The 25,548-nt window shown below is 45.6% G+C and overlaps 1 protein-coding gene and 1 pseudogene across 1 annotated transcript in view; both read right to left on the bottom strand.

Moving 5' to 3' along the window:
- Positions 1–4,305: 4,305 nt before the first annotated feature.
- COMMD8 (COMM domain containing 8) overlaps positions 4,306–25,548 on the bottom strand; it is a 136,886-nt gene continuing 115,643 nt past the window's right edge. The window contains exon 5 of the mRNA XM_063920976.1: positions 4,306–6,305. Within this exon, the coding sequence (XP_063777046.1) occupies positions 6,285–6,305 (21 nt within the window). The 3' untranslated portion in view covers positions 4,306–6,284. The remainder of the gene's footprint in view (positions 6,306–25,548) is intronic.
- Positions 10,105–10,223, bottom strand: LOC134952748 (5S ribosomal RNA; annotated as a pseudogene).

The raw sequence follows: 25,548 nt of genomic DNA, 5'->3' as shown, positions 1-25,548 counted from the left end.
AGGGGTGGATCAGTGAGGATGTTTTATTGTTTTTGACAGTGGAGTTTCCAGTCTGTCCTATAATTTACACACTACCTAAAGAGCATAAATCGCTCACTGATTATTTCAGCTAGGGGGCGGGGGTCTCTGTTAGAGCCCCTGGCAAAGTTTATTGATTATTATCTGCAACCGATTGTTAAAAATACATGTGCTTACCTTAAAGACACGGGTCAATTTGTAAAAGATCTTAAGTTGGTTGGTTTGTTTCCCTCAGATTGTGTATTATGTACCATGGATGTATGTTCCCTCTACACTGTGATCTCACATGAGGGAGGGATCCAGGCAGTAGGGAAAGCCTTATGATGGTCCAAGTGAGTTTTTGTTGTCCATGTTACGTCTAGTGTTGGAAAAAAATCACTTTATATACCAAGATGAATGGAACATCCAACTAGCAGGGACGGCTATGGGCTCGAATGTGGCGATTTCATACGCTAACATATATGAATCAGTACGAGCAGAGAGATTTATTTTCTGGAATTTTTCAGACAAATTGTTTTTTTTTTTTAGAAGATTTATAGACGATATCTTTATCATTTGGAAGGGGGATGCTGTATCCTTTCTAGATATGGTTCATTTTTTAAACCAGTTAGATAGCCCTATTCGCTTTACAGCAACAGTTGATGACCCCTCTATAAATTTCTTGGACGTAACTATAATGAAAAATTGACCCTGTCTGGACTATACTCTATATGGGAAAGAAACCGACCGGAATACACTACTATGGGCGACGATTCATCATCCGGACTCTTTGAAGTCAAATCTCCCTATATCCCAATTTGTTCATATTTTGAGGAATAATTCCGACCCTGCACGAGCAGAGAATCAAGTGGCTGAATGCAGGGAGAGATTTGTTACAAGGGGATATAAATTGAGAGATGCCTTAGCAGGGCTAGAAATTTAGTGGAGGATTCACAGAGGAATTTGAGGCGAAAGCTAAATGATCAAGTGATATTGAATCTTTGCTGTGATACAGCACCGAACCCCACTAAAAAGGCCATCAAGCGATATTGGCCCCTTATTACGTTTGATCCAGCATTCAAGAAATTAAATCATAAACCCCCATTGTTAAGTGTGACTAGGGGTCGAAATCTGAAAGATCTTTTGTTAAGGCCAGATATGTGACCAGAGAGAGGGGCACAGGTGTCTAAGAATTGGCTGGCGCAGTCCAGTGGATACTTCAAATGTCTCGGGTGCACCATCTGTAGAGCAATGATTACTGGAAGATTCTTTTGTCATCCACATAGTGGACGAAAGATATACCTCAAACAAAGATTTACGTGTCAAATTGAACATGTTGTCTATTTCCTCATGGGCCCATGTGGGCTTATGTGCGTGGGGAAGACCATAAGGACTTTTAAAGAAAATATGTCCCAACACAGATACACGATCCATCTAGCGTATGAAACTGGAACATCAGACAAACAGGTAGCTATTCATTTTTTAAAGGAACATCATTAATTGGCTATATGACGCCATATGATTATAGACTCTATCCCGCCACGCGCTAGAGGTGGTGACAGAGGTTGTCTGCTTTTGAAAAAAGAAACGCGATGGATCCATGAATTGGACACTGTTGCCCCTAAGGGGTTAAATGAAATTAATCCTCTAAACATTTTTTTATGAAACTGGCTTTCTTTTGTGATGCCTCTTTTTGGAGCTTATATGTGTGATTCTACAATACTGTGGATTGATTGGATGATGGATAATCGGGCTATGAGGATCAGCATCCCCTAATATTGGTTTTAAATACATGGGGGCATGTGGTTCATGCACATGTCTATATAGACATTTGCGGATGTGTGCGTTATCCCTGGTGCCCTATGTATATTTATTCCAGGGTTCCACTAATATTTTTAACTTTGTAACTGTTTTTATTGTTTTGTTGTATGTTTTGGTGTGTGACACTGTCGGTTTATGTATACTTTAAGTACGCCAGCAAGGTCAGTTAATCTAATTAGTAGTGCTGTTGAGGTTAGGAGCATGCGTTCCGGTAATAAAAGAGTGGAACGAATATTTAGACACTAGGGGAGGTATTTTGCCTCTAGCGCCTGGCTCTTAATGCGGAAGTGCACGATCACGCACTCTACCCGCTTTGGGAGCAGGACGGCGTGTCTGCAGCAACACGATGGGAGCGGTCAGAGGAGGATATTGTTCCCGTGGGGACTGGTTTGGTAGATGAAAAGTCCCTGAGTTGTTTGGTGCAGTGGACACTTCTGGTCCGATATCTTAAGTAATAACAATATGGCTTTCAGGTAATTGGTTGTTTTTTGTAAGATCCTCCTAAGATATGAATGTGAACCTCTGGGCACCAGCATGGATGATACTATTGTTATGGAGAGCATGCTGAAATACAGCGCTGGATTGTATGTTATACTTATAGGTTTTATGGCCTACTTCCTGCATTCAGGTATGCGGGGGCGGAGTCTCTTGCTGGCTCTGGGGTATATATAGACTAGCGAAGTATATGGATGGATATAGATATATATGGCTTTTTGCTAATAAACTACAACTTGGAAATCAGCCTGATGAGTGCCGCCTGAATCTTTCCTACTATTGCATACTGGGCTTCATCTCCCAGGAGGAGGGCACCGCAGCACCATTAACCTATTTGGCTTTGAGTGCCGGGCAGCACACGGACAACACATAGATAGATAGATATAGATATATATCTATATCTATCTATCTATCTATCACACACACAAATACATACACATATACACTGCGTGGTAAGCTTGACACGCTGGCTACATGTATAAACTCTGGTACCTTCCTAAGGCACATTCATGAAATGTTGTATGTTACATAGTAAGAAAGAGGCAGCACTCCGACTGTTTCCAAATGCATATAATGAATCTTCATAATCAGTGGATTGGTCACCATTTGAAGGTCAGCAGACCTTTTTGTCAGGACTTTTAACAATAGTGCAAAAAAAACAAAGACAAAGCTTTGTTATTTTTTTTGCACTATAGTTAAAAGTCCAGACGAAAAGGTCTGCTGACCTTGAAACGTTGACCAATCCACTGATTATGAAGATTCATTATATGCATTTGGAAACAGTCGGAGTGCCGACTCTTTCTTACTATGTAACATGCAAGATTTTGTGTATGTGTGTATGTATGTATGTATGTATGTATGTATGTATGTATGTATATATATATATATATATATATATATATATATATACACACACACACACACACACACACACACACACACACACTCCTAAGGAAGCTGCTCATATAATTAGGCAGATAAATGTGTTATTAACCCCTGGAGATTGGAGGTAAGCACTGTACCTGCACACTATAGTGACCACAGGATATTCCATTGTACAGTAATACCCCTTTCACACCGCACAAATTACCCGGTATCGACAGGGGTCGGCGTGCGGTGTGAAAGGGGCATAGCCGAAATTGCGGGTCGCCTGACCCGGCAATTCAGCCCGGGAATAAAGCAGTGTTATACCCGGGTTGAATACTGGGACAGTGGCTGCGTAAACGGGCTCCCGGGTCGATGCGTCCCAGGACCGGTTTACTACAGCAGGGAGAGGGTGTGTGGAGATTCTCTCATCTCCCAGCGCCGCCTCCATCTCCGCCCCTGCCGCCGGCTCCGCCCCCCGCTGCTATGGCATCCCGCCCAGCATATGCCGGGTCGGGGAAGCCTGCAGCAGCGGCCAATGCCAGATCCCACCCGGGAAGGACCCGTTTCCAATTCCCGGGTGGTATCCAGCATTGGCAGTGTGAAAGGGGTATAAGTGATTTATTACCTGGCTGCCAACCTGTATCTCACTGAGCTGTATATATTGGGAGCAGTAGCAGAGAAAGAGGATCTATCTGTCGGTATACGAATGGCCTAAGGGCTGGACTATTACATTAACAAAATCACATGCACACTAATTTGATATTAACCAACTACTGACTATCATGTGTGGATACAATGTATTGGTAATAGCCAAATTGGAATGTATTGTGAATTGCATAATGAATGCTAATTTATATGGTTTTTCTAGGTAATACATTTTGTTTTTTAATTGGCCGAGCAATGCTTCTGTAATGGTGACTTAGTCCTTCATATTTTAGAATTTGTCTTAAGAAGGGAGGGTCACAATTACTTCAAATTTGGAAGCCGCAGCTCAATTAGAATAAATAATTTTCCGTTGTGTCATGTCCATAGAAACCAGTTTGAGGCAAGCTTTGACAATACTAAATGGCTAATATCCTACCGAATACTTTTCTGTATTTGATAGGCATTTCACACACAATGACATTTCAGTTAATTTAACATTTATTGAACATATGCTATGCAGTTAGCCATTTAATCATTCAGTTTAATAGTTCTGACACGTTTATAATTGGAACTCTATTAGACAAAACACATAGACAGAAAGCAATTTCCCTTTGTAGTACCCTGGTGGCAATTTACATTGCTAGTTGAAACAGTTGCAGGTAACAACCTTTTATTTTCTGACTTTGGTAAATTGCAACATGGTTACAGACTGCTAGAACAAAGGTGTCAGGAAACCAAAACACACGCCATATTAAAATACTTTTGTACACAACATCAATTTATTAACTTGCTGTACAAAAGGGTATTCAATTTAATATTTTTTTCATGGATTTTATGCAGTAAAAAGGACCACACAGTTCATTACTCCCCCGACACTCTTCTCAAAACGACTCTAGGGAAAACAGGAATAAACTACATCTACAGTATTTTACCATTTGCACTGTAGTGTGTATGCTTTTTTACATCGCTGGTTTTAATACATGTAATGTGCTATTTATGGGTACTTAGAAACCCACAACAGTTTCAGAAGAAACATTCTGCACCCCCACCCGCCAGCTTACCACAAACATGGAGACATTGGCCCTCATTCCGAGTTGATCGCTCGCTAGCTGATTTTAGCAGCAGTGCAAACGCTAAACCGCCGCCCTCTGGGAGTGTATATAAGCTTAGCAGAAGTGCGACCGAAAGGTTAGCAGAACAGTGCAGACATTTTTTCATGCAGTTTCAGAGTGGGTTCAGACCTACTCCTTCCTTGCGATCACTTGTCTGTTTAGTTCTTGCTTTGACGTCACAAACACGCCCTGCGTTCGGCCAGCCACTCCCCCGTTTCCCCAGGGACGCCTGCGTTTTTCCCTGACACGCTTGAATTTTTTAGCACACTCCCGGAAAACGGTCAGTTACCACCCAGAAACTCCCACTTCCTGTCAATCACTCACCGATCAACAGAGCGACGAAAGAGAGAGTCACTAGACCTTGTGTAAAACAACATACTTTTGTGTGAAAGTACGTCACGCATGCGCACTGCGGCCCGTACGCATGCGCAGTTTTGCCGTTTTTTTACATGATCGCTGCGTTGCGAAAATCGGCAACGAGCGATCAACTCGGAATGAGGGCCATAGAACATTCAAAGGGTGGAATTCAAATGTTTGAAAAGTCGGTTGTGTGTCTGTTTTTTCCTGTCTATTAGATAGGAAAAAACAGACTCCCAACTGACTTTTCAAACATTTGAATATCCCCCAAAATATTAGTTTAATTTCACTCCCACTTACAATACACAACACAGGGATACTGGAATGTATTTAAGAATTCTACTGCCATGATCACACAATGTATTTTAAATACATATCACATTCAGTATCCCTATACGGTTTGCTCAGAATTCTAAGAAACGTCTCAAATCAAATTCTAAATTGGGTTTGAACAATAACAAATATATACATTATTAGAAAGAAATGTTAAAATGTAAAATGCATCATAAGATGAATGGAAATACGGTGGGGGTCAGTTCTTTGTGGCAATGTTTTGGCTGCGTACATCATGGTAGTATATTGTAGCCCAACATATATACATTTCTTGAACACCTCTACAGTGTGCGAGGGAAATTATCAATGTCACTGGTCACAAAAAGCTTTTTACCGGACCATTCCAGGACAAACCAGGTGGTTATTGCTTGGAATTGAAGCTCCCCCTAAGAACTTTGTTGTACCAATGTTACTTATGATAGTTGCCACCCCCCCTCCCACAGCAATTGATTAGATTTTACAGAGATAAATCTGCGGCAACCGTCTAACCAGGGCGCAGATTCCATTTTTTTATATCCACTGAATTCAAGTGTTAACACAGTCCTAGTACTTTCATGGTTGTTTTAGTACAAGACAATGTAGCTTCAGCAGGGCCTCGGTGAGATTGCTTTGTCCACCAAAAAGGTAAAAAAAAAATAACAAAAAATTGGTTTTAAATCATTTCAGCTGTAAGACGACCTGAGGAGCAAAAAAAAGAAAAAATAGGTTTATAAAATTACAATAGTAAAAAAATAATCGTTATGGTAGACTTACCGTTGACAACTCTATTTCTCCTAAGTCCACAGGATAACATTGGGATATGAGGTAGCAATAGCAGAATGGCACCAAACAATCAAAGTTTTCAACCTCCCAGAATGCAAAGGGCCTGACCCTATATCCCCACCTCCTGACTCAGACAATTCAGTTGTTTTCCAAAGCTCAAGGCAGGAGCATCATAGAGAGCCCTAATAAGTCGGGAAGAACACACATGCACACCCTTCCGTACAAGAAGGAAGAGGTTAGTAGGTAAAAGTATCCTCAAATCAGGGACATCAGGGTGGGATCCCTGTGGATCCTGTGGACTTAGGAGAAATAGAGTTATCAACGGTAAGTCTACCATAACGATTATTTCTCCTGCAGGGTCCAAAGGTTATACATAGGATAACACTGAGATGTCCCAAAGCAATTTAGTGGTGGGGGACGCTTCTGATTAGACAGGAGAATCATTCACCCGAATTCAGCGTCCTGAGAGGCAAAGGTATCAAAGGCATAATGTCTAATGAATGTGTTAATGGAAGACTATGTGGCTGCCTTACATATCTGTTCTGCTGAAGCACCATGTTCTGCTGCCCATGACAGACCTACCTTACGAGTAGAGAGAGCAGAGACATTAGCCGGAACAGGAAGATCAGCTTGAGAACATGCTCCTGAAATAGTCATTCGAAGCCACCTCGCCAGTGTCTGCTTGTCAGCAGGCCATCCTCTCTTGTGAAATCCATAGAGAACGAAGAGTGTCTGTTTTTCTGATGGCACTGGTACAATCCACGTAGATCCATAAAGCACGGATGCATCTCCCGCAGAAAGGTCCGGCCCCTGGAAGGCCGGGACTACAATTTCTTTGTTAAGGTGGAATTTATACACCACCTTAGGAAGATACCCAGATTTGGTTATGAGAACCACTCTATCTGGATTAAAAAATAATAAATAATAATAATCAGAAAAGGAGGACGACGACATAACAATGCCCCTAAATCTGAAACTCTTCTAGCTGAAGGAATAGCCAGTAGAAAGAGAACTTTAGCTATCAACCATTTAAAAACCACTCATATTAGTGGCTCAAATGGGGCAAATTGAAGGGCCTTTAGGACTAAACTTAAGTCCCAAGGCACTGTAGGAGGAACAAAGGGAGGTTGAATGTGCCACATTCCCTGAAAAAAAAAAAAAAGTGTGCAGGTTAGCAATATTCTTTTGGAACCATACAGTCAATGCTGACACTTGCAATCTCAAGGTAGCCACCTTTAGACCTTTGTCCATTCCTAACTGAAGGAATGCTAGGACTCTGGAAACTCTGAAAGACCTAGGATCAAATTTCCGGTCACTGCACCATTAAATATAGGCTTGCCATATTCAGTGATAAATGCGAGCTGAGGAAGATTTCATTGCTCTGAGCATTGTTTGAATTACCTGTTGTAAGAATCCTCTTGTTTTCAGGATGGAAGTCTCAAGAGCCACGCAGTCAAAGACAGTTAATTCAGGTGCTTGTGGTAGCAAGGACCCCCAAACAGTAGATCTGGATGTTGAGGGAGTAGGAATGGAGCATCCATTGACAACCTCTGCAGATCTGTGTACCAATGTCTTCTGGGCCAAGTCGGAGCTATTAGTATCACGGCGCCTCTTCCTTGTTTTGCCTTTCGCATCACCCTGGGTAACAGGGCGTTTGGTAGAAACACGTAGGCCAGACGAAAGTCCCATCTCACTGACAGGGCATCCACAAAGATCGCTTTGTGATCCTTTGTTCTTGACCCATATGCCGGAACGTTGTTGTTCTGTCGGGATGCCATGAGATCTATCTCTGGTAACCCCCACTTGTCTACCAGAATTTGGAAGACATCGGGCTGTAAAGCCCATTCGTTTGCATGAATGGCGTGTCGACTGAGAAAATCCGCTTCCCAGTTTAGGACTCCTGGAATAAACACTGCGGACAAGGCTGGATGATGAATTTCTGGAGGTATGCTACTGCTGTTGCATTGTCCGAGCGAATTTGGACTGGTTTCCCCTGAAGGATGTCCTTTGCCTGAATAAGTGCCATATATATGGCGCAAAGTTCCAATATATTTATTGGCAGGCAACTCTTTTCCTTGGTCCACTGCCCCTGGAAGCAACTCCTTCCTGACACCGCTCCCCAGCCCTGAAGGCTGGCATCCGTTGTCAGAATTTCCCAATCTGATATCCAAAAGGGTCTCCTTTTGTCCAGATGGGATGTCTGCAGCCACCAGGCTAATGACCTTACTTCCAGAGAAAGGACCATAGTCCGCGTTTTTATTGTCTGTTGAAAACCGTTCCATTTGGAAAGGATCAGACGTTGCAGAGGTCTCGGGTGGAACTAAACGTACTCCACCATGTCAAATGTCGACACCATCAACTCCATCACATGCAGTGCTGCGTGAATGGATACCTTTTGACTGTGTAGCTGCTCCTGAATCCTTGACTGAATTTGGGATATTTTGTTCAGAGGTAAAATTACTCTCTGAAGACTCTAATCCAACACAGCCCCCAAGTGAGTCATCCGTTGTGATGGAACCAGGGACGACTGCCCAATTTATAAACCAACCATGTATCTGAAAAAAAAGCTATTGTCTGCCACAGATGACACTGAAGCAATTCCGGAGATTGTGGCAGGATTAATAAGTCGTTGAGGTATGGAAAAATCCTTTTCCCCTGCTGTCAGACATAAGATGCCATTACCACCATAATTTTGGTGAACACTCTGGGGAGCTGTGGCCAGTCCAAATGAAGGGGCTGAAACTGAAAATGTTGCTGAAGGATAGCAAACCTGAGATAGCGCTGATGGGACACTGCTATAGGAACATGAAGGTAAGCATCCTGGATACCCAAGGGATACCATAAAATCAACCGGCTCCATGGCCAAAATAATGGAAGGTAAAGTAAAGTCTCCATATGAAACCGAGGCACCCAAATGTACCTGTTCAACACTTTGAGATGTATGACCCATTTGGCTTCTGGACTAGAACAGGTTGGAATAAAAACCTTGTCCTCGTTTCGCAAGAGGAACTGGAATTATCACTTCTGACTGAAGCAACTTCTGAACTGCCTCTTGCAAAGCCCTGGCCTTCGTTTCCACTGATGACGGATGGAGAAAAAAAAAATCCTTTGAGGAGGGTGTTTCTTGAAAGCAAATGCAAAACCGTGAGATAACGCTTCTTGCACCAAGGCATCTGTGAGTCTTACCAGACTTGAGAAAAAACAACTTTGCAGAAGACTCTTGTGTGGGTGCACTCTTGTTTTTGTTATAGGACTATTAATTAAAACATAACTTTTATTAACTCATTTAAAATAAATCCTCACTCTCATACTCCACCATGTTTGGTTAATAAGATATATTTATATCTATACACACAAAAGTGCTTAAAAAAAGTTGGAAATGTTCTGGTTAGTCTATCACCAAAAGACTTGTAGGGGGATGTAGACACTATGGCTCTACATCCGATTCCTAACCAACCAGCACAAGCGAAGCTTGTTTTAATGAGACCTCAATGGGTCATGATTGACCGGACCATTCTTATCAGGAGTATGTATCCTAACACCAATATGTGCACATATGGGGGTGCCTGCTAGATTCCCCCGTGATTTGAAGATAATAGGTTTAGCTGATTTTAGCTTTAGATATCTAGAAGAAGAAAGAAGACTGAAGATAAAAGGAAAAAAAGGGGAGAAAAAGTGGTGATCCTGCTGTTGGTATCTGGTCGAAATGGGTCATTAATTACAACACCGGGTATTCTCTGGGGGTCTCCCTCACAGATACTGACCCAGCCCGCCACCGTTTTGCTTCCAAGATCGGACGAGATCGGGCTCTGTCGGTGGGGTATGGTAGTAACTTTTAGACGCAATTGGTCGACTCACCAATGAGAGTGCACCGATTTAAGGTTTCAGAAGAAAGGCAAACTGCGGATCTGCTGTCTACGTTAGGCGCAGGTTTTAACCTGTGAATCATAGATGAGAGTCCGCTGATATAAAGAAAATTATAGGTAAAGATAACGGTAAAAGTTTGCTGAAGAAGGGTACTGGGATCCAAAATGGGGCACCAGCGATGTAGCCAGCGGATAGCCTAGAGGTGCAGCGACAATGAGGCCTGATATACTTGCTTGCAATCGCACACATGGATTCCCTTTCCCCTCTAGTAAACCTAATCATTAAAAGGTAACCTAGCAACCAGTGGAAGGACGTCACTTCCGCTGGTTACAGCTGATTGCCTGAAACCAATCAGGCAAGAAATTTTGGATCCCAGTGATTGGTTTAAATACCTGTTACAGATAACCCAGCCAGACTTACCACCATAATTAGCAGCATTGGAAGTGAACAAGCCCGCAGGACGGGTGAAACGCATTTTCCTCTTCTGACCAAGGACATCAGGAGTATGATGCAGATCTTCCTAACTCCAGACTGACCCAGGGACCTGGGAAGGGACTGGTATTTTTCTGTATCTCTCCACACACAATTTTATAATTTTTGTGTACATTTTTTCAACTTTCTGAAACCAATATCTGTTAGCAGCACTAAAACCCATTCTGTTTTATCAGATTGATACAGTGCTAATTTTGCCCGTTATAGACGTGATATAATAATTGTATCTGTCTTTCCATATTCAGTTTTTTCTTTACAATTATCTGTTGCCCTATAGACAACTGGGAGCAGTTGATAATTCTGTTGTTTAGACACACCCCTCTCTAATGGCTGGTTTCCCTAGTATAACAGCCCTACACCTTGGGTTGTATTTATGATCATATTTTTTATGTGGGATTTTTTGGTGCATGTGCTATAGCCGTTCTAGTCTAATTTAGCCCACAGCAGGGGGCTCTATATATAAAAAATGTGCGTCTAAGTTATCAAACTAAGTGACAGTGCCTACTCAACAACTCAAAACAATACCAGATTCAATTTTATGATATTGATTTCTCAGTATTTTCTTACCTGCCTAGTGATATAATACATTGTGCTTATAGGTAGGATTAATTGGGGTAAATTTAGCATAGGTTATAGTCAGCATATACTGGTCTGGCCTATATTGTCATTATAATACAGCTTCTTTAGCAAACTTTTACCGTTATCTTTACCTATAATTTTCTTTATATCAGCGGACTCTCATCTATGATTCACAGGTTAAAACCTGCGCCTAACGTAGACAGCAGATCCGCAGTTTGCCTTTCTTCTGAAACCTTAAATCGGTGCACTCTCATTGGTGAGTCGACCAATTGCGTGTAACAGTTACTACCATACCCCACCGACAGAGCCCGATCTCGTAAGCAAAACGGTGGCGGGCTGGGTCAGTATCTGTGAGGGAGACCCCCAGAGAATACCCAGTGTTGTAATTAATGACCCATTTCGACCAGATACCAACAGCAGGATCACCACTTTCAGAAACACAATTTCTTGGAGTCTGCTCCTGACACCAAAATACTGTTTAATTCTTTGCCAAAAAGAATATCTCCAGTAAAAGGCAAAGACTCCAGAACCTTCTTAGATTCTGAGTCAGCTTTCCATGTACATAGCCAAATTGCTATGCGAGCTGCTACTGCTGAGGCTGATGCCGGAGAGGCAATTGTACCCATATCCAAGGCTTCTTCTTCCATAATAGCTGCCTGTTTGATATGTGCAATATGGGATTTTTGTTCTCTAGATGCCAGTGAAAGATCACTATCCAATGCATCAGCCAAAACCATGGCTGGACTTATGATTGCCCCAGACATGTGACATCATTTAATGATCTTGAAAGCAGAGGTAATGTAGATTTTCGCACCAATCGAATGACACGCGTATCTACTTTGGGAGCCACCTCCCTTTTTAAACAGTCCCCAGCTGGAAGAGGATAATGGGAATTTAATTTCTTTGGAATTCTAAACTACTTACTGGGTGTTACCCAAGCCTTTTGCATAATTTCCGTCAGCTGTTCTGACCCAGGAAATTCAGTCCTAACTATTTTGGGATGTTTAAACACAGGTGCCTTAGATTTTAACAAAGGCTCTGTTGCCTCCTCTAAGGATAGAATGGCTTTCATAGCACTAATTAAGCTCAAGAATGTCCACTAAGCTGAGGCTTTCCTCCTCGTCTCTGTATGCAGACCCGGAGTGCGGTGAGTCCTCATCCCCTGACGAGTCCTCATCTGAAACATGTGTAGACTGTGAAGATGTTGTTTCATTTCTATGTGATTTACTTACCACCGGCCTTTCAGCCTGTTATTGTTGAGAGGCTGCCGTTTCCTCTACTGGATGCGATAAACCCCAGGTGGAATGTGGCATGTAAGGGTTAATAGGGTAACCTATCCCTGGTATAAGAGCTGGCATTATCCGCTCAGCTATACTGGATGTCTGTGCAAAAGTAGCCCATGGGAGTTCAACCTGAACCTGCCTGCCTCGGATGATTCAAGAGGCTTTGGTGAAAGCCAAAACAATTTGCACATAATCCATTTTGAACCAGATCCTGAGAGGGTAACCCAGTTTGCAAGACAAACATGACATGTGTGTTGGTGCTGCTGTGGAGAGTGTATCCTCCTCACCCTTGCCTCTTAGACAAATAAATCAAACACCTTTACAGTGTTAACTACAAACATTGTGACTGCAATCACTTTAAAATTTGTTAAAGTGACATACAATCCGATCCCTCCCTGCTTTGCACCAGCATTGAGGATTGGAATACACAGAAACTGACAGAAAATAGTAAAGTCAGCAATCACGCTAGCAATCAGTCACAGGTTATACATTAGTATAATAAGCAATATGAGCACATAATCAACTATAGATACATTTCAAGTATGTAGGAGAAACAAAATTACTGCATTACATTATATAGGACTTTAAAACGTATTCAGTCACACAACAAAAGAAAACAACAGCAAATGGTTTACACACTCAAATACATCAAGCACTTATCCAACTATTCGTACCAAAGGTATATAGAGACTTAGTGCTGTATCAACCAGCTCAGGAGAGTGGGCTACAGGGAGACTTTACCCCGCTTCCATGATCGATCAATACATTAGTGAACGCTGAGTGGATCCAGATGCTATTAGTGTAGACAATCACCCATGAACCTACAGTGAACACAGACGCCCAAGTGAACACCGACGCCCAAGTCATACAGCTGCCTATGCTGCGACTGGGTCCTTTTAGACACACAGCATCTCAGACAGAAGCGGGAACTGAGTTAATGGTGGGAAACTCTGAGGAAACTGGTCATGAACCGGGGGAAGGGGCGACCAAGTGAGCGTCTTACTCGCCACTGCTGACATCAACCCTAGCAATCGCGGCCTCATACTACCCCCCTGGAGCCTATGATCCCTGAAGCCAAGCGCTGGTGCACCCGAGGTGGCAGCCGCTTCAGAGACTGTTCGGTAGTCTCCATCCCAAAACAGTGCGGATGTGTCTCGTTTCCCCTACTAAGCGGAACCGATGCCTTACCTTCTCCCTATGCTCCGGCCACAGCCTGGTAACATCTGCTAGACTTGCTAGTACATTCTACACAGATGCCCGCCAAAATAGCACTGTACACGTGGGTAAGCGTCGTCGCGACTCGCCGATGAGTTGTTGGAGCGACTCTAAGGTACGTATAATACGCTTTTTAGAAAGATCGCTCAAAAAATAAGATTTTACTTACCGATAAATCTATTTCTCGTAGTCCGTAGTGGATGCTGGGACTCCGTCAGGACCATGGGGATTAGCGGCTCCGCAGGAGACAGGGCACAAAAATAAAAGCTTTAGGACTAGGTGGTGTGCACTGGCTCCTCCCCCTATGACCCTCCTCCAAGCCTCAGTTAGGATACTGTGCCCGGACGAGCGTACACAATAAGGAAGGATTTTGAATCCCGGGTAAGACTCATACCAGCCACACCAATCACACCGTACAACTTGTGATCTGAACCCAGTTAACAGTATGACAAACGTAGGAGCCTCTGAACAGACGGCTCACAACAATAACAACCCGATATTTTTGTAACAATAACTATGTACAAGTATTGCAGACAATCCGCACTTGGGATGGGCGCCCAGCATCCACTACGGACTACGAGAAATAGATTTATCGGTAAGTAAAATCTTATTTTCTCTGACGTCCTAGTGGATGCTGGGACTCCGTCAGGACCATGGGGATTATACCAAAGCTCCTAAACGGGCGGGAGAGTGCGGATGACTCTGCAGCACCGAATGAGAGAACTCCAGGTCCTCTTTAGCCAGGGTATCAAATTTGTAGAATTTTACAAACGTGTTCTCCCCCGACCACGTAGCTGCTCGGCAGAGTTGTAATGCCGAGACCCCTCGGGCAGCAGCCCAAGATGAGCCCACCTTCCTTGTGGAATGGGCCTTGATAGATTTAGGCTGTGGCAGACCTGCCACAGAATGTGCAAGTTGAATTGTGCTACAAATCCAACGAGCAATCGTCTGCTTAGAAGCAGGAGCACCCAGCTTGTTGGGTGCATACAGTATAAACAGCGAGTCAGATTTTCTGACTCCAGCCGTCCTTGAAATATATATTTTCAATGCCCTGACAACGTCCAGCAACTTGGAATCCTCCAAATCGCTAGTAGCCGCAGGCACCACAATAGGCTGGTTCAGGTGAAACGCTGAAACCACCTTAGGCAGAAACTGAGGACGCGTCCGCAGTTCTGCCCTGTCCGAATGGAAAATCAGATATGGGCTTTTATACGATAAAGCCGCCAATTCTGACACTCTCCTGGCTGAAGCCAGGGCCAGTAGCATGGTTACTTTCCATGTAAGATATTTCAAATCCACCGATTTGAGTGGCTCAAACCAATGGGATTTGAGAAAATCCAAAACTACATTAAGATCCCACGGAGCCACTGGGGGCACAACCGGGGGCTGTATATGTAGTACTCCTTTTACAAAAGTCTGGACTTCAGGAACTGAAGCCAATTCTTTCTGGAAGAAAATCGACAGGGCCGAAATTTGAACCTTAATGGACCCTAATTTGAGGCCCATAGACAATCCTGTTTGCAGGAAATGTAGGAATCGACCCAGTTGAAATTCCTCCGTCGGGGCCTTCCTGGCCTCACACCACGCAACATATTTTCTCCAAATGCGGTGATAATGTTGTGCAGTCACCTCCTTCCTGGCTTTTACCAGGGTAGGGATGACCTCTTCCGGAATGCCTTTTTCCCTTAGAATTCGGCGTTCAACCGCCATGCCGTCAAACGCAGCCGCGGTAAGTCTTGGAATAGACACGGTCCCTGCTGAAGCAGGTCCCGTCTTAGAGGTAGAGGCCACGGATCTTCCGTGAGCATCTCCTGAAGTTCCGGGTACCAAGTTCTTCTTGGCCAATCCGGAGCCACGAGTATCGTTCTTACTCCCTTTTGCCGTATAATTCTCAGTACTTTTGGTATGAGAGGCAGAGGAGGAAACACATACACTGACTGGAACACCCACGGTGTTACCAGAGCGTCCACAGCTATTGCCTGAGGGTCTCTTGACCTGGCGCAATACCTGTCCAGTTTTTTGTTGAGGCGGGACGCCATCATATTCACCTTTGGTTTTTCCCAACGGTTCACAATCATGTGGAAGACTTCTGGATGAAGTTCCCACTCTCCCGGGTGTAGATCGTGTCTGCTGAGGAAGTCCGCTTCCCAGTTGTCCACTCCCGGAATGAACACTGCTGACAGTGCTATCACATGATCTTCCGCCCAGCGAAGAAACCTTGCAGCTTCTGCCATTGCGCTCCTGCTTCTTGTGCCGCCCTGTCTGTTTACGTGGGCGACTGCCGTGATGTTGTCCGACTGGATCAACACCGGCTGACCCTGAAGCAGGGGTTTTGCCAGGCTTAGAGCATTGTAAATCGCTCTTAGCTCCAGTATATTTATGTGAAGAGACATCTCCAGGCTTGACCACACTCCCTGGAAGTTTCTTCCCTGTGTGACCGCTCCCCAGCCTCTCAGACTGGCATCCGTGGTCACCAGGACCCAGTCCTGTATGCCGAATCTGCGGCCCTCTAACAGATGAGCACTCTGCAACCACCACAGAAGAGACACCCTTGTCCGTGGAGACAAAGTTATCCGCTGATGCATCTGCAGATGCGATCCGGACCATTTGTCCAGCAGATCCCACTGAAAAGTTCGTGCGTGGAATCTGCCGAATGGAATCGCTTCGTAAGAAGCCACCATTTTTCCCAGGACTCTTGTGCTTTGATGCACAGACACTTTTCCTGGTTTTAGGAGGTTCCTGACAAGTTCGGATAACTCCCTGGCTTTCTCCTCCGGAAGAAACACCTTTTTCTGAACCGTGTCCAGAATCATTCCCAGGAACAGCAGACGTGTCGTCGGGGTCAATTGAGATTTTGGAAAATTCAGAATCCACCCGTGCTGTTGCAGCACTACTTGGGTTAGTGCTACTACGTCCCCCAGCTGTTCTCTGGACCTTGCCCTTATCAGGAGATCGTCCAAGTAAGGGATAATTAATACGCCTTTTCTTCGCAGAAGAAACATCATTTCGGCCATTACCTTGATAAAGACCCGAGGTGCCGTGGACAATCCAAACGGCAGCGTCTGAAACTGATAATGACAGTTTTGCACCACGAACCTGAGGTACCCTTGATGTGAAGGGCAAATTGGGACATGCAGGTAAGCATCCTTGATGTCCAGGGACACCATAAAGTCCCCTTCTTCCAGATTCGCTATCACTGCTCTGAGTGACTCCATCTTGAACTTGAATTTTTGTATGTACAGGTTCAAAGATTTCAGATTTAGAATAGGTCTTACCGAGCCGTCCGGCTTCGGTACCACAAATAGTGTGGAATAATACCCCTTTCCCTGTTGTAGGAGGGGTACCTTGACTATCACCTGCTGAGAATACAGCTTGTGAATGGCTTCCAATACCGTCGCCCTGTCTGAGGGAGACGTTGGCAGAGCAGACTTTAGGAACCGGCGAGGGGGAGACTTCTCGAATTCCAACCTGTAACCCTGAGATACTACCTGCAGGATCCAGGGGTCCACCTGTGAGTGAGCCCACTGTGCGCTGAAATTCTTGAGTCGACCCCCCACCGCCCCTGAGTCCGCTTGTAAAGCCCCAACGTCATGCTGAGGGCTTTGCAGAAGCCGGGGAGGGCTTCTGCTCCTGGGAGGGAGCTGCTTGGTGCACTCTCTTACCCTTTCCTTTGCCTCGGGGCAGATATGACTGTCCTTTTGCCCGCTTGTTCTTATAGGAACGAAAGGACTGCGGCTGAAAAGACGGTGTCTTTTTCTGTTGGGAGGGGACCTGAGGTAAAAAGGTGGATTTCCCGGCTGTTGCCGTGGCCACCAAATCCGATAGACCGACCCCAAATAATTCCTCCCCTTTATACGGCAATACTTCCATATGCCGTTTGGAATCCGCATCACCTGACCACTGTCGCGTCCATAAACTTCTTCTGGCAGATATGGACATCGCACTTACTCTCGATGCCAGAGTGCAAATATCCCTCTGAGCATCTCGCATATAAAGAAAAGCATCCTTTAATTGCTCTATAGTCAATAAAATACTGTCCCTATCCAGGGTATCAATATTTTCAGTCAGGGAATCCGACCAAACCACCCCAGCACTGCACATCCATGCAGAGGCGATGGCTGGTCGCAGTATAACACCAGTATGAGTGTATATACTTTTCAGGGTAGTTTCCAGCCTCCTATCAGCTGGATCCTTGAGGGCGGCCGTTTCAGGAGACGGTAACGCCACTTGTTTTGATAAGCGTGTGAGTGCCTTATCCACCCTAGGGGGTGTTTCCCAGCGCGCCCTAACCTCTGGCGGGAAAGGATATAATGCCAATAACTTCTTTGAAATTAGCAGTTTTCTATCGGGGTTAACCCACGCTTCATCACACACTTCATTCAATTCCTCTGATTCAGGAAAAACTACAGGTAGTTTTTTCAGACCCCACATAATACCTCTTTTTGTGGTACTTGCAGTATCAGAGATATGCAAAGCCTCCTTCATTGCCGTGATCATATAACGTGTGGCCCTACTGGAAAATACGTTTGTTTCTTCACCGTCGACACTAGATTCGGTGTCCGTGTCTGGGTCTGTGTCGACCGACTGAGGTAAAGGGCGTTTTACAGCCCCTGACGGTGTCTGAGACGCCTGGACAGGTACTAACTGGTTTGCCGGCCGTCTCATGTCGTCAACTGATTTTTGTAACGTGCTGACATTATCACGTAATTCCATAAACAAAGCCATCCATTCCGGTGTCGACTCCCTAGGGGGTGACATCACCATTACCGGCAATTGCTCCGCCTCCACACCAACATCGTCCTCATACATGTCGACACACACGTACCGACACACAGCAGACACACAGGGAATGCTCTTATCGAAGACAGGACCCCACTAGCCCTTTGGGGAGACAGAGGGAGAGTTTGCCAGCACACACCCAAGCGCTATAAATATATAGGAACAACCCTACAGAAGTGTTGTTTCCTTTATAGCAGCTTAATATATCAATATCGCCAAAAAAGTGCCCCCCCCTCTCTGTTTTTTTACCCTGTTTCTGTAGTGCAGTGCAGGGGAGAGTCCTGGGAGCCTTCCTCGCAGCGGAGCTGTGCAGGAAAATGGCGCTGTGTGCTGAGGAGATAGGCCCCGCCCCCTATTTCGGCGGGCTCTTCTCCCGGTGTTTGTGAGACCTGGCAGGGGTTAAATACATCCATATAGCCCCAGGGGCTATATGTGATGTATTTTTAGCCAGAACAAGGTATTATCATTGCTGCCCAGGGCGCCCCCCCCCAGCGCCCTGCACCCTCAGTGACCGCTGGTGTGAAGTGTGCTGACAACAATGGCGCACAGCTGCAGTGCTGTGCGCTACCTCATGAAGACTGAAAAGTCTTCTGCCGCCGGTTTCTGGACCTCTTCACTTTTCGGCATCTGCAAGGGGGTCGGCGGCGCGGCTCCGGGACTCCATGGCTGGGCCTGTGTTCGATCCCTCTGGAGCTAATGGTGTCCAGTAGCCTAAGAAGCCAATCCATCCTGCACGCAGGTGAGTTCACTTCTTCTCCCCTAAGTCCCTCGTTGCAGCGAGCCTGTTGCCAGCAGGACTCACTGAAAATAAAAAACCTAATAACTTTTTCTAAGCAGCTCTTTAGGAGAGCCACCTAGATTGCACCCTGCTCGGACGGGCACAAAAACCTAACTGAGGCTTGGAGGAGGGTCATAGGGGGAGGAGCCAGTGCACACCACCTAGTCCTAAAGCTTTTATTTTTGTGCCCTGTCTCCTGCGGAGCCGCTAATCCCCATGGTCCTGACGGAGTCCCAGCATCCACTAGGACGTCAGAGAAAATATAGTAAGACTATAATAAAAAAATGGTCCGGCTCCTGCCACACCAAACAAAAAAAAAAACAGATTTGCCTGAGCCAGGAGGTGGGGATATAGGGACGGGCCCGTTGCATTCTGGGAGGCCGAAAGCTTTGATCATTTGGTGCCAATCCGCTGTCGCTACCTCATATCCCAATGTTAACTTGTGGATAACCTGTGGACCCTGCAGGAAAAATAGTTGGTCTTCTCCATGCCAATACATGTACACCAGGAACATGGAAATTTACAGTGCGACTTCCAAAAAGTGGTGTTTTATTGCTGCTGTTTCACCGAAATACCCTGAGAACTTACCCTAAATTCACTTATGCTCCACTACGATGCCCAGATAAACTGAAATGGTAGTATTATTAATGGGTGCTCTGTAATAGACTATTCTCCTAGATGTGTCCTCACACCCAATATCTTTTCACCATATGGCGCAAAACACTTGGCACGACTTAGATGCTCCAAACCATACTTTTTCCTTAACATTGCATTTTAGCCAACATTTGCATCATTGCCTCTGACAAAGCCACTCACAGTGTACTTACCTGAGACAATAGGGACGTTTGACACAAAGAAATTGGTATAAAGTGTATAAAACGTTGCAGATTAAACATAACGAAATGAGGCCGAAGGAATGACCGTGGTGCACCTATTGGAAACCTTTTTCACGCAGATTTGCAATTTAGTCACACACAGAAGTACAAGCACGTTTGGGTAAAAATGGATGCCCATCTACCATGTCAAGGTGAACCTCATCAGGTGGGTCCCTAACATCCCTAAAACTGACACACAAATGAATCAAGGACTTTAAACCCTACCATTTAACCACACCTTCCTTGTCCATTCCCTTAGGAAACAACTGAAATTAGTAGCCCTTGAATTTTCTGTTCACATATTAGAACGGGCACTATTATAGGTAAGTCCTGGATAAATATACATAAGTATAAAGAATCTTAGGACCCACCTGATGTGGTTCACCTTGACATGGCACATTGGCATGCATGCTGGAGAACGTTAATTGTGCTCCATGTTAAATTGTAGAGGTTATTATAATTGTTCAGATTATCCATATTCCTTAGTGGGCATTTCCACATTTTCCTTTTATCTGTGTGGCACTACAAATATCAGCATGTTAGCACCTCTTATGTCTAAAATTAGGGTGTGCAGTCCAGCCCCCACTCCCCATCCCACCAAGTGTATTTTTGTTGCTATTGTAGTTCGAGTTATAGTTGACACAAATTTTAAGGGAGGGGGGGGGGGGGGGGGGAATAAGATTTTAAACCTACTGGTAAATCTTTTTCTCCTAGTCCGTAGAGGATGCTGGGGACTCCGTAAGGACCGTGGGGAATAGACGGGCTCTGCAGGAGACATGGGCACTAAAAATAGAACTTTAGGTATGGGTGTGCACTGGCTCCTCCCTCTATGCCCCTCCTCCAGACCTCAGTTAGAGAAACTGTGCCCAGAGGAGACGTACAGTACGAGGAAAGGATTTTGGAAATCCAAGGGCAAGATTCATACCAGCCACTCCATTCACACCGTATAACATGGGATATACGAACCAGTCAACAGCATGAAACAAAAACAGTATCAGTCCAAGACTGATCCAAACTGAAACATAACCCTTATGTAAGCAACAACTATATACAAGTCTTGCAGGATGTTGTCCGCACTGTGACGGGCGCCCAGCATCCTCTACGGACTAGGAGAAAAAGATTTACCGGTAGGTTTAAAATCTTATTTTCTCTTACGTCCTAGAGGATGCTGGGGACTCTGTAAGGACCATGGGGATTATACCAAAGCTCCAAAACGGGCGGGAGAGTGCGGATGAGCACCGAATGAGCAAACATGAGGTCCTCCTCAGCCAGGGTATCAAACTTGTAGAATTTTGCAAAAGTGTTTGAACCCGACCAAGTCGCCGCTCGGCAAAGTTGTAATGCAGAGACGCCTCGGGCAGCCGCCCAAGAAGAGCCCACCTTCCTAGTGGAATGGGCCTCCAAGTGAGATACTTCAATTCAACTGTCTGAAGAGGTTCAAACCAGTGAGACTTAAGAAACCGTAACACCACGTTAACGTCCCATGGTGCCACCGGAGGCACAAAAGGAGGCTGGATATGCAGCACCCCTTTCACGAAAGTCTGGACTTCTGGAAGAGAAGCCAATTCCTTTTGAAAGAAAATGGATAGGGCCAAAATCTGAACCTTAATGGAGCCTAACTTTAGGCCCAAATTCACTCCAGTTTGCAGGAAGTGGAGAAAACGGCCCAGATGGAATTCTTCCGGAGGAGCAGTCTTGTTTCGATGTCACCTCCTTCCTAGCCTTTATCATAGTAGGAATGACCCCCTCTGGAATGCCCTTCTCCGCTGGATCCTGCGTTCAACCGCCATGCAGTCAAACACAGTCGCGGTAAGTCCTGGAACAGACAGGGCCCTTGTTGTAACAGGTCTTCCCTGAGAGGAAGAGGCCACGGATCTTCTGTGAGCATTTCCTGCAGATCCGGATACCAGGCCCTTCGAGGCCAATCTGGAACAATGAGAATTGTCAGAATCCCTCTTCGTCTTATGATTCTCAGTATCTTTGAGATGAGAGGAAGAGGAGGGAACACATAGAACGACTGAAACACCCACGGTGTCACCAGTGCGTCCACTGCAACCGCCTGAGGGTCCCTTGACCTGGCGCAATATCTTGGAAGTTTCTTGTTGAGGCGTGAAGCCATCATGTCTATTTGAGGCAGTCCCCACTGACTTGCAATCTCTGCAAAGACATCCTGATGAAGTCCCCACTCTCCTGGATGCAGATCGTGTCTGCTTAGGAAGTCTGCTTCCCAGTTGTCCACTCCCGGAATGAAGACTGCTGTCAGAGCGCTTACATGACTCTCCGCCCATCGAAGAATCTTTGAGGCTTCTGCCATTGCCACTCTGCTCCTTGTGCCGCCTTGGCGGTTTACATGAGCCACTGCTGTGATGTTGTCTGACTGAATCAGAACCGGTAGACCTCGAAGTAAGGTCTCCGCTTGACGAAGGCCGTTGTATATGGCCCTTAATTTCAGTACGTTGATGTGTAGACACGCCTCCTGGCTTGACCACAGACCTTGGAAGTTTCTTCCCTGTGTAACTGCTCCCCATCCTCGGAGGCTCGCGTCCGTGGTTACCAGAACCCAGTCCTGAATGCCGAACCTGCGACCCTCTAGAAGGTGAGCACTCTGCAGCCACCACAGGAGAGATACCCTGGCCTTGGGGGACAGGCGGATCATCTGATGAATCTGTAGATGTGACCCTGACCACTTGTCCAGAAGGTCCCACTGAAAAGTCCTTGTATGGAACCTGCCGAATGGAATGGCCTCGTAAGACGCCACCATTTTTCCCAGAACTCGAGTGCAGTGATGTACAGACACCCTGTCTGGCTTTAACAGGTCCCTGACCAAGCTCTGAAGTTCCTGGGCCTTTTCCATCGGGAGAAAGACCCTCTTTTGTTCCGTGTCCAGAATCATGCCTAAGAAAGGCAATCGGGTCGTTGGAACTAACTGTGACTTTGATAGATTGAGAATCCAACAGTGTTGTTGCAACACCCTCAGGAAGAGTGACACGCTGTCCAGCAACTATTCTCTCGATCTCGCTTTTATCAGGAGATCGTCCAAGTATGGGATAATTGTGACACCCTGCTTGCGCAGGGGCACCATCATTTCTGCCATTAATTTGGTAAAAATCCTCGGGGCCGTGGAAAGCCCAAACGGCAACGTCTGAAATTGGTAATGACAATCCTGCACAACAAATCTCAGGAACACCTGATGAGGTTGATATATGGGGACATGAAGGTATGCATCCTTTATGTCTAGGGACACCATATAATCTCCCCCTTCCAGGCTTGCGATGACCGCTCTGAGCGATTCCATCTTGAACTTGAACCTCTTTAAGTATAGGTTTAAGGATTTTAAATTCAGAATGGGTCTGACCGAACCGTCCGGTTTCGGGACCACAAACAGGGTGGAGTAATAGCCCATCCCCTGCTGCAGCAGGGGAACTTTGACCACCACTTGTTGAAGGCACAACTTTTGAATTGCTGCCAAAACTACCTCCCTCTCTGGGGAAGAAGTCGGCAGTGCGATATGAAAAACCGACGAGGAGGCACCTCTTCGAATTCCAGCTTGTACCCCTGAGAAACAATGTCTATTGCCCAGGGATCCACCCGAGAGTGAACCCAGACCTGGCTGAAAAGACGAAGACGTGCCCCCACTGGAGCGGACTCCCCCAGTGGAGCCCCAGCGTCATGCTGTGGATTTAGTAGAAGCAGGGGAGGACTTCTGTTCCTGGGAACTGGCTGTAGCTGGCAGCTTTTTCCCCTTGCCCTTACCTCTGGCAAGAAAGGAAGATCCCCGAGCTCTCTTGGATTTATGCGACTGAAAGGACTGCATCTGATAATGTGGCGCTTTCTTAGGCTGTGAGGAAACATAAGGTAAAAAAGCTGATTTATCTGCAGTAGCCGTGGAAACTAGGTCCGTGAGACCTTCCCCAAACAATTCCGCACCCTTGTAAGGCAAAACCTCCATATGCCGTTTCGAGTCAGCATCACCCGTCCACTGTCGGGTCCACAGTGCTCATCTGGCAGAAATCACCATAGCGTTCGCTCTGGACCCCAGTATGCCTACATCCCTCTGAGCCTGTCTCATATAAAGGACCACATCCTTAATATGGCCCAGGGTCAATAAAATAGTTTCCTTATCCATCGTATCCATATCAGCAGATAAGGTATCGGTCCACGCTATTACAGCGCTACAAACCCAAGCCGACGCTATTGCCGGCCTGAGTAATGTACCGGTATGTGTGTAAATTGACTTCAAGGTAGTTTCCTGCTTGCGATCAGCAGGATCCCTGAGGGCAGCGGTATCCTGAGACGGCAGCGCCACCTTTTTGGAAAGGCGCGTCAACGCTTTGTCCACACTTGGGGAGGATTCCCACCGTATCCTGTCCTTGAACGGGAATCTGCAGTTTCTTGTCTGGAGTTTCCCAAGCACTTTCAAATAACTCATTTAATTCAAAAGAAGGTGGAAAAGTAACCTCAGGCTTCTTTTCTTTAAACATGTGGATCTTTGGATTAGGTACAGCGGGGTCATTTATAATATGCAGCACATCCTTTAAAGCAATAATCATATAATGAATACTCTTTGCCAATTTTGGCTGCAACCTCGCATCATCATAATCAACACTGGATTCAGAATCCGTGTCGGTATCCGTGTCAACTACCGGAGAAAGTGGGCGTTTTTGAGACTCAGAAGGCCCCTGTGACATAGGGAAAGGCAGGGCATGACCCTCTGTACCGTCCCTGGACTCTGCTTTGTCCAAACGTATGTGCAATAAATTTACATTTGCATTTAAAATATTCCACATAGCCATCCAGTCATGTGTCGGCGTTGCCGACGGAGAAACCACACTCATGCGCTCCACTTCATCCCTAGGAGAGCCTTCCGCTTCAGACATGCCGACACGCACGTACCGACACACCACACACTCAGGGAAAGCTCTAATCTGGAGACAGTTCACCCACAAGGCCCTTTGGAGAAACAGAGAGAGAGTATGCCAGCACACACCCAGCGCTAATAACCCTGGAAAAAATTACCCAGATACAGCACTTCTTTATATATGTACTGCGCGAAATTATGTGCCCCCCCCCCCCTTCTTTAAAACCCTCTGTCACCGGTGATCAGCAGGGGAGAGTCCGGGGAGCCAGCTTCTCAGCGTGTGCTGTGGAGAAAATGGCGCTGGTGAGTGCTGAGGGAGAAGCCCCGCCCCCTCAGTGGCGGCCTTCGGTCCCGCTCTTTTAAAACAACTGGCGGGGATTCACTGTAAATACCACAAAAAAGTGAATATATATGTATAGCCAGTCTTAGAGGT

This window comes from Pseudophryne corroboree, chromosome 1, assembly GCF_028390025.1.
Source record: "Pseudophryne corroboree isolate aPseCor3 chromosome 1, aPseCor3.hap2, whole genome shotgun sequence".
NCBI classification, from domain to species: Eukaryota; Metazoa; Chordata; class Amphibia; order Anura; family Myobatrachidae; genus Pseudophryne; species Pseudophryne corroboree.
Note: the sequence above shows the minus strand (reverse complement) of the source record. Positions and strands in the feature narration are given on the sequence as shown.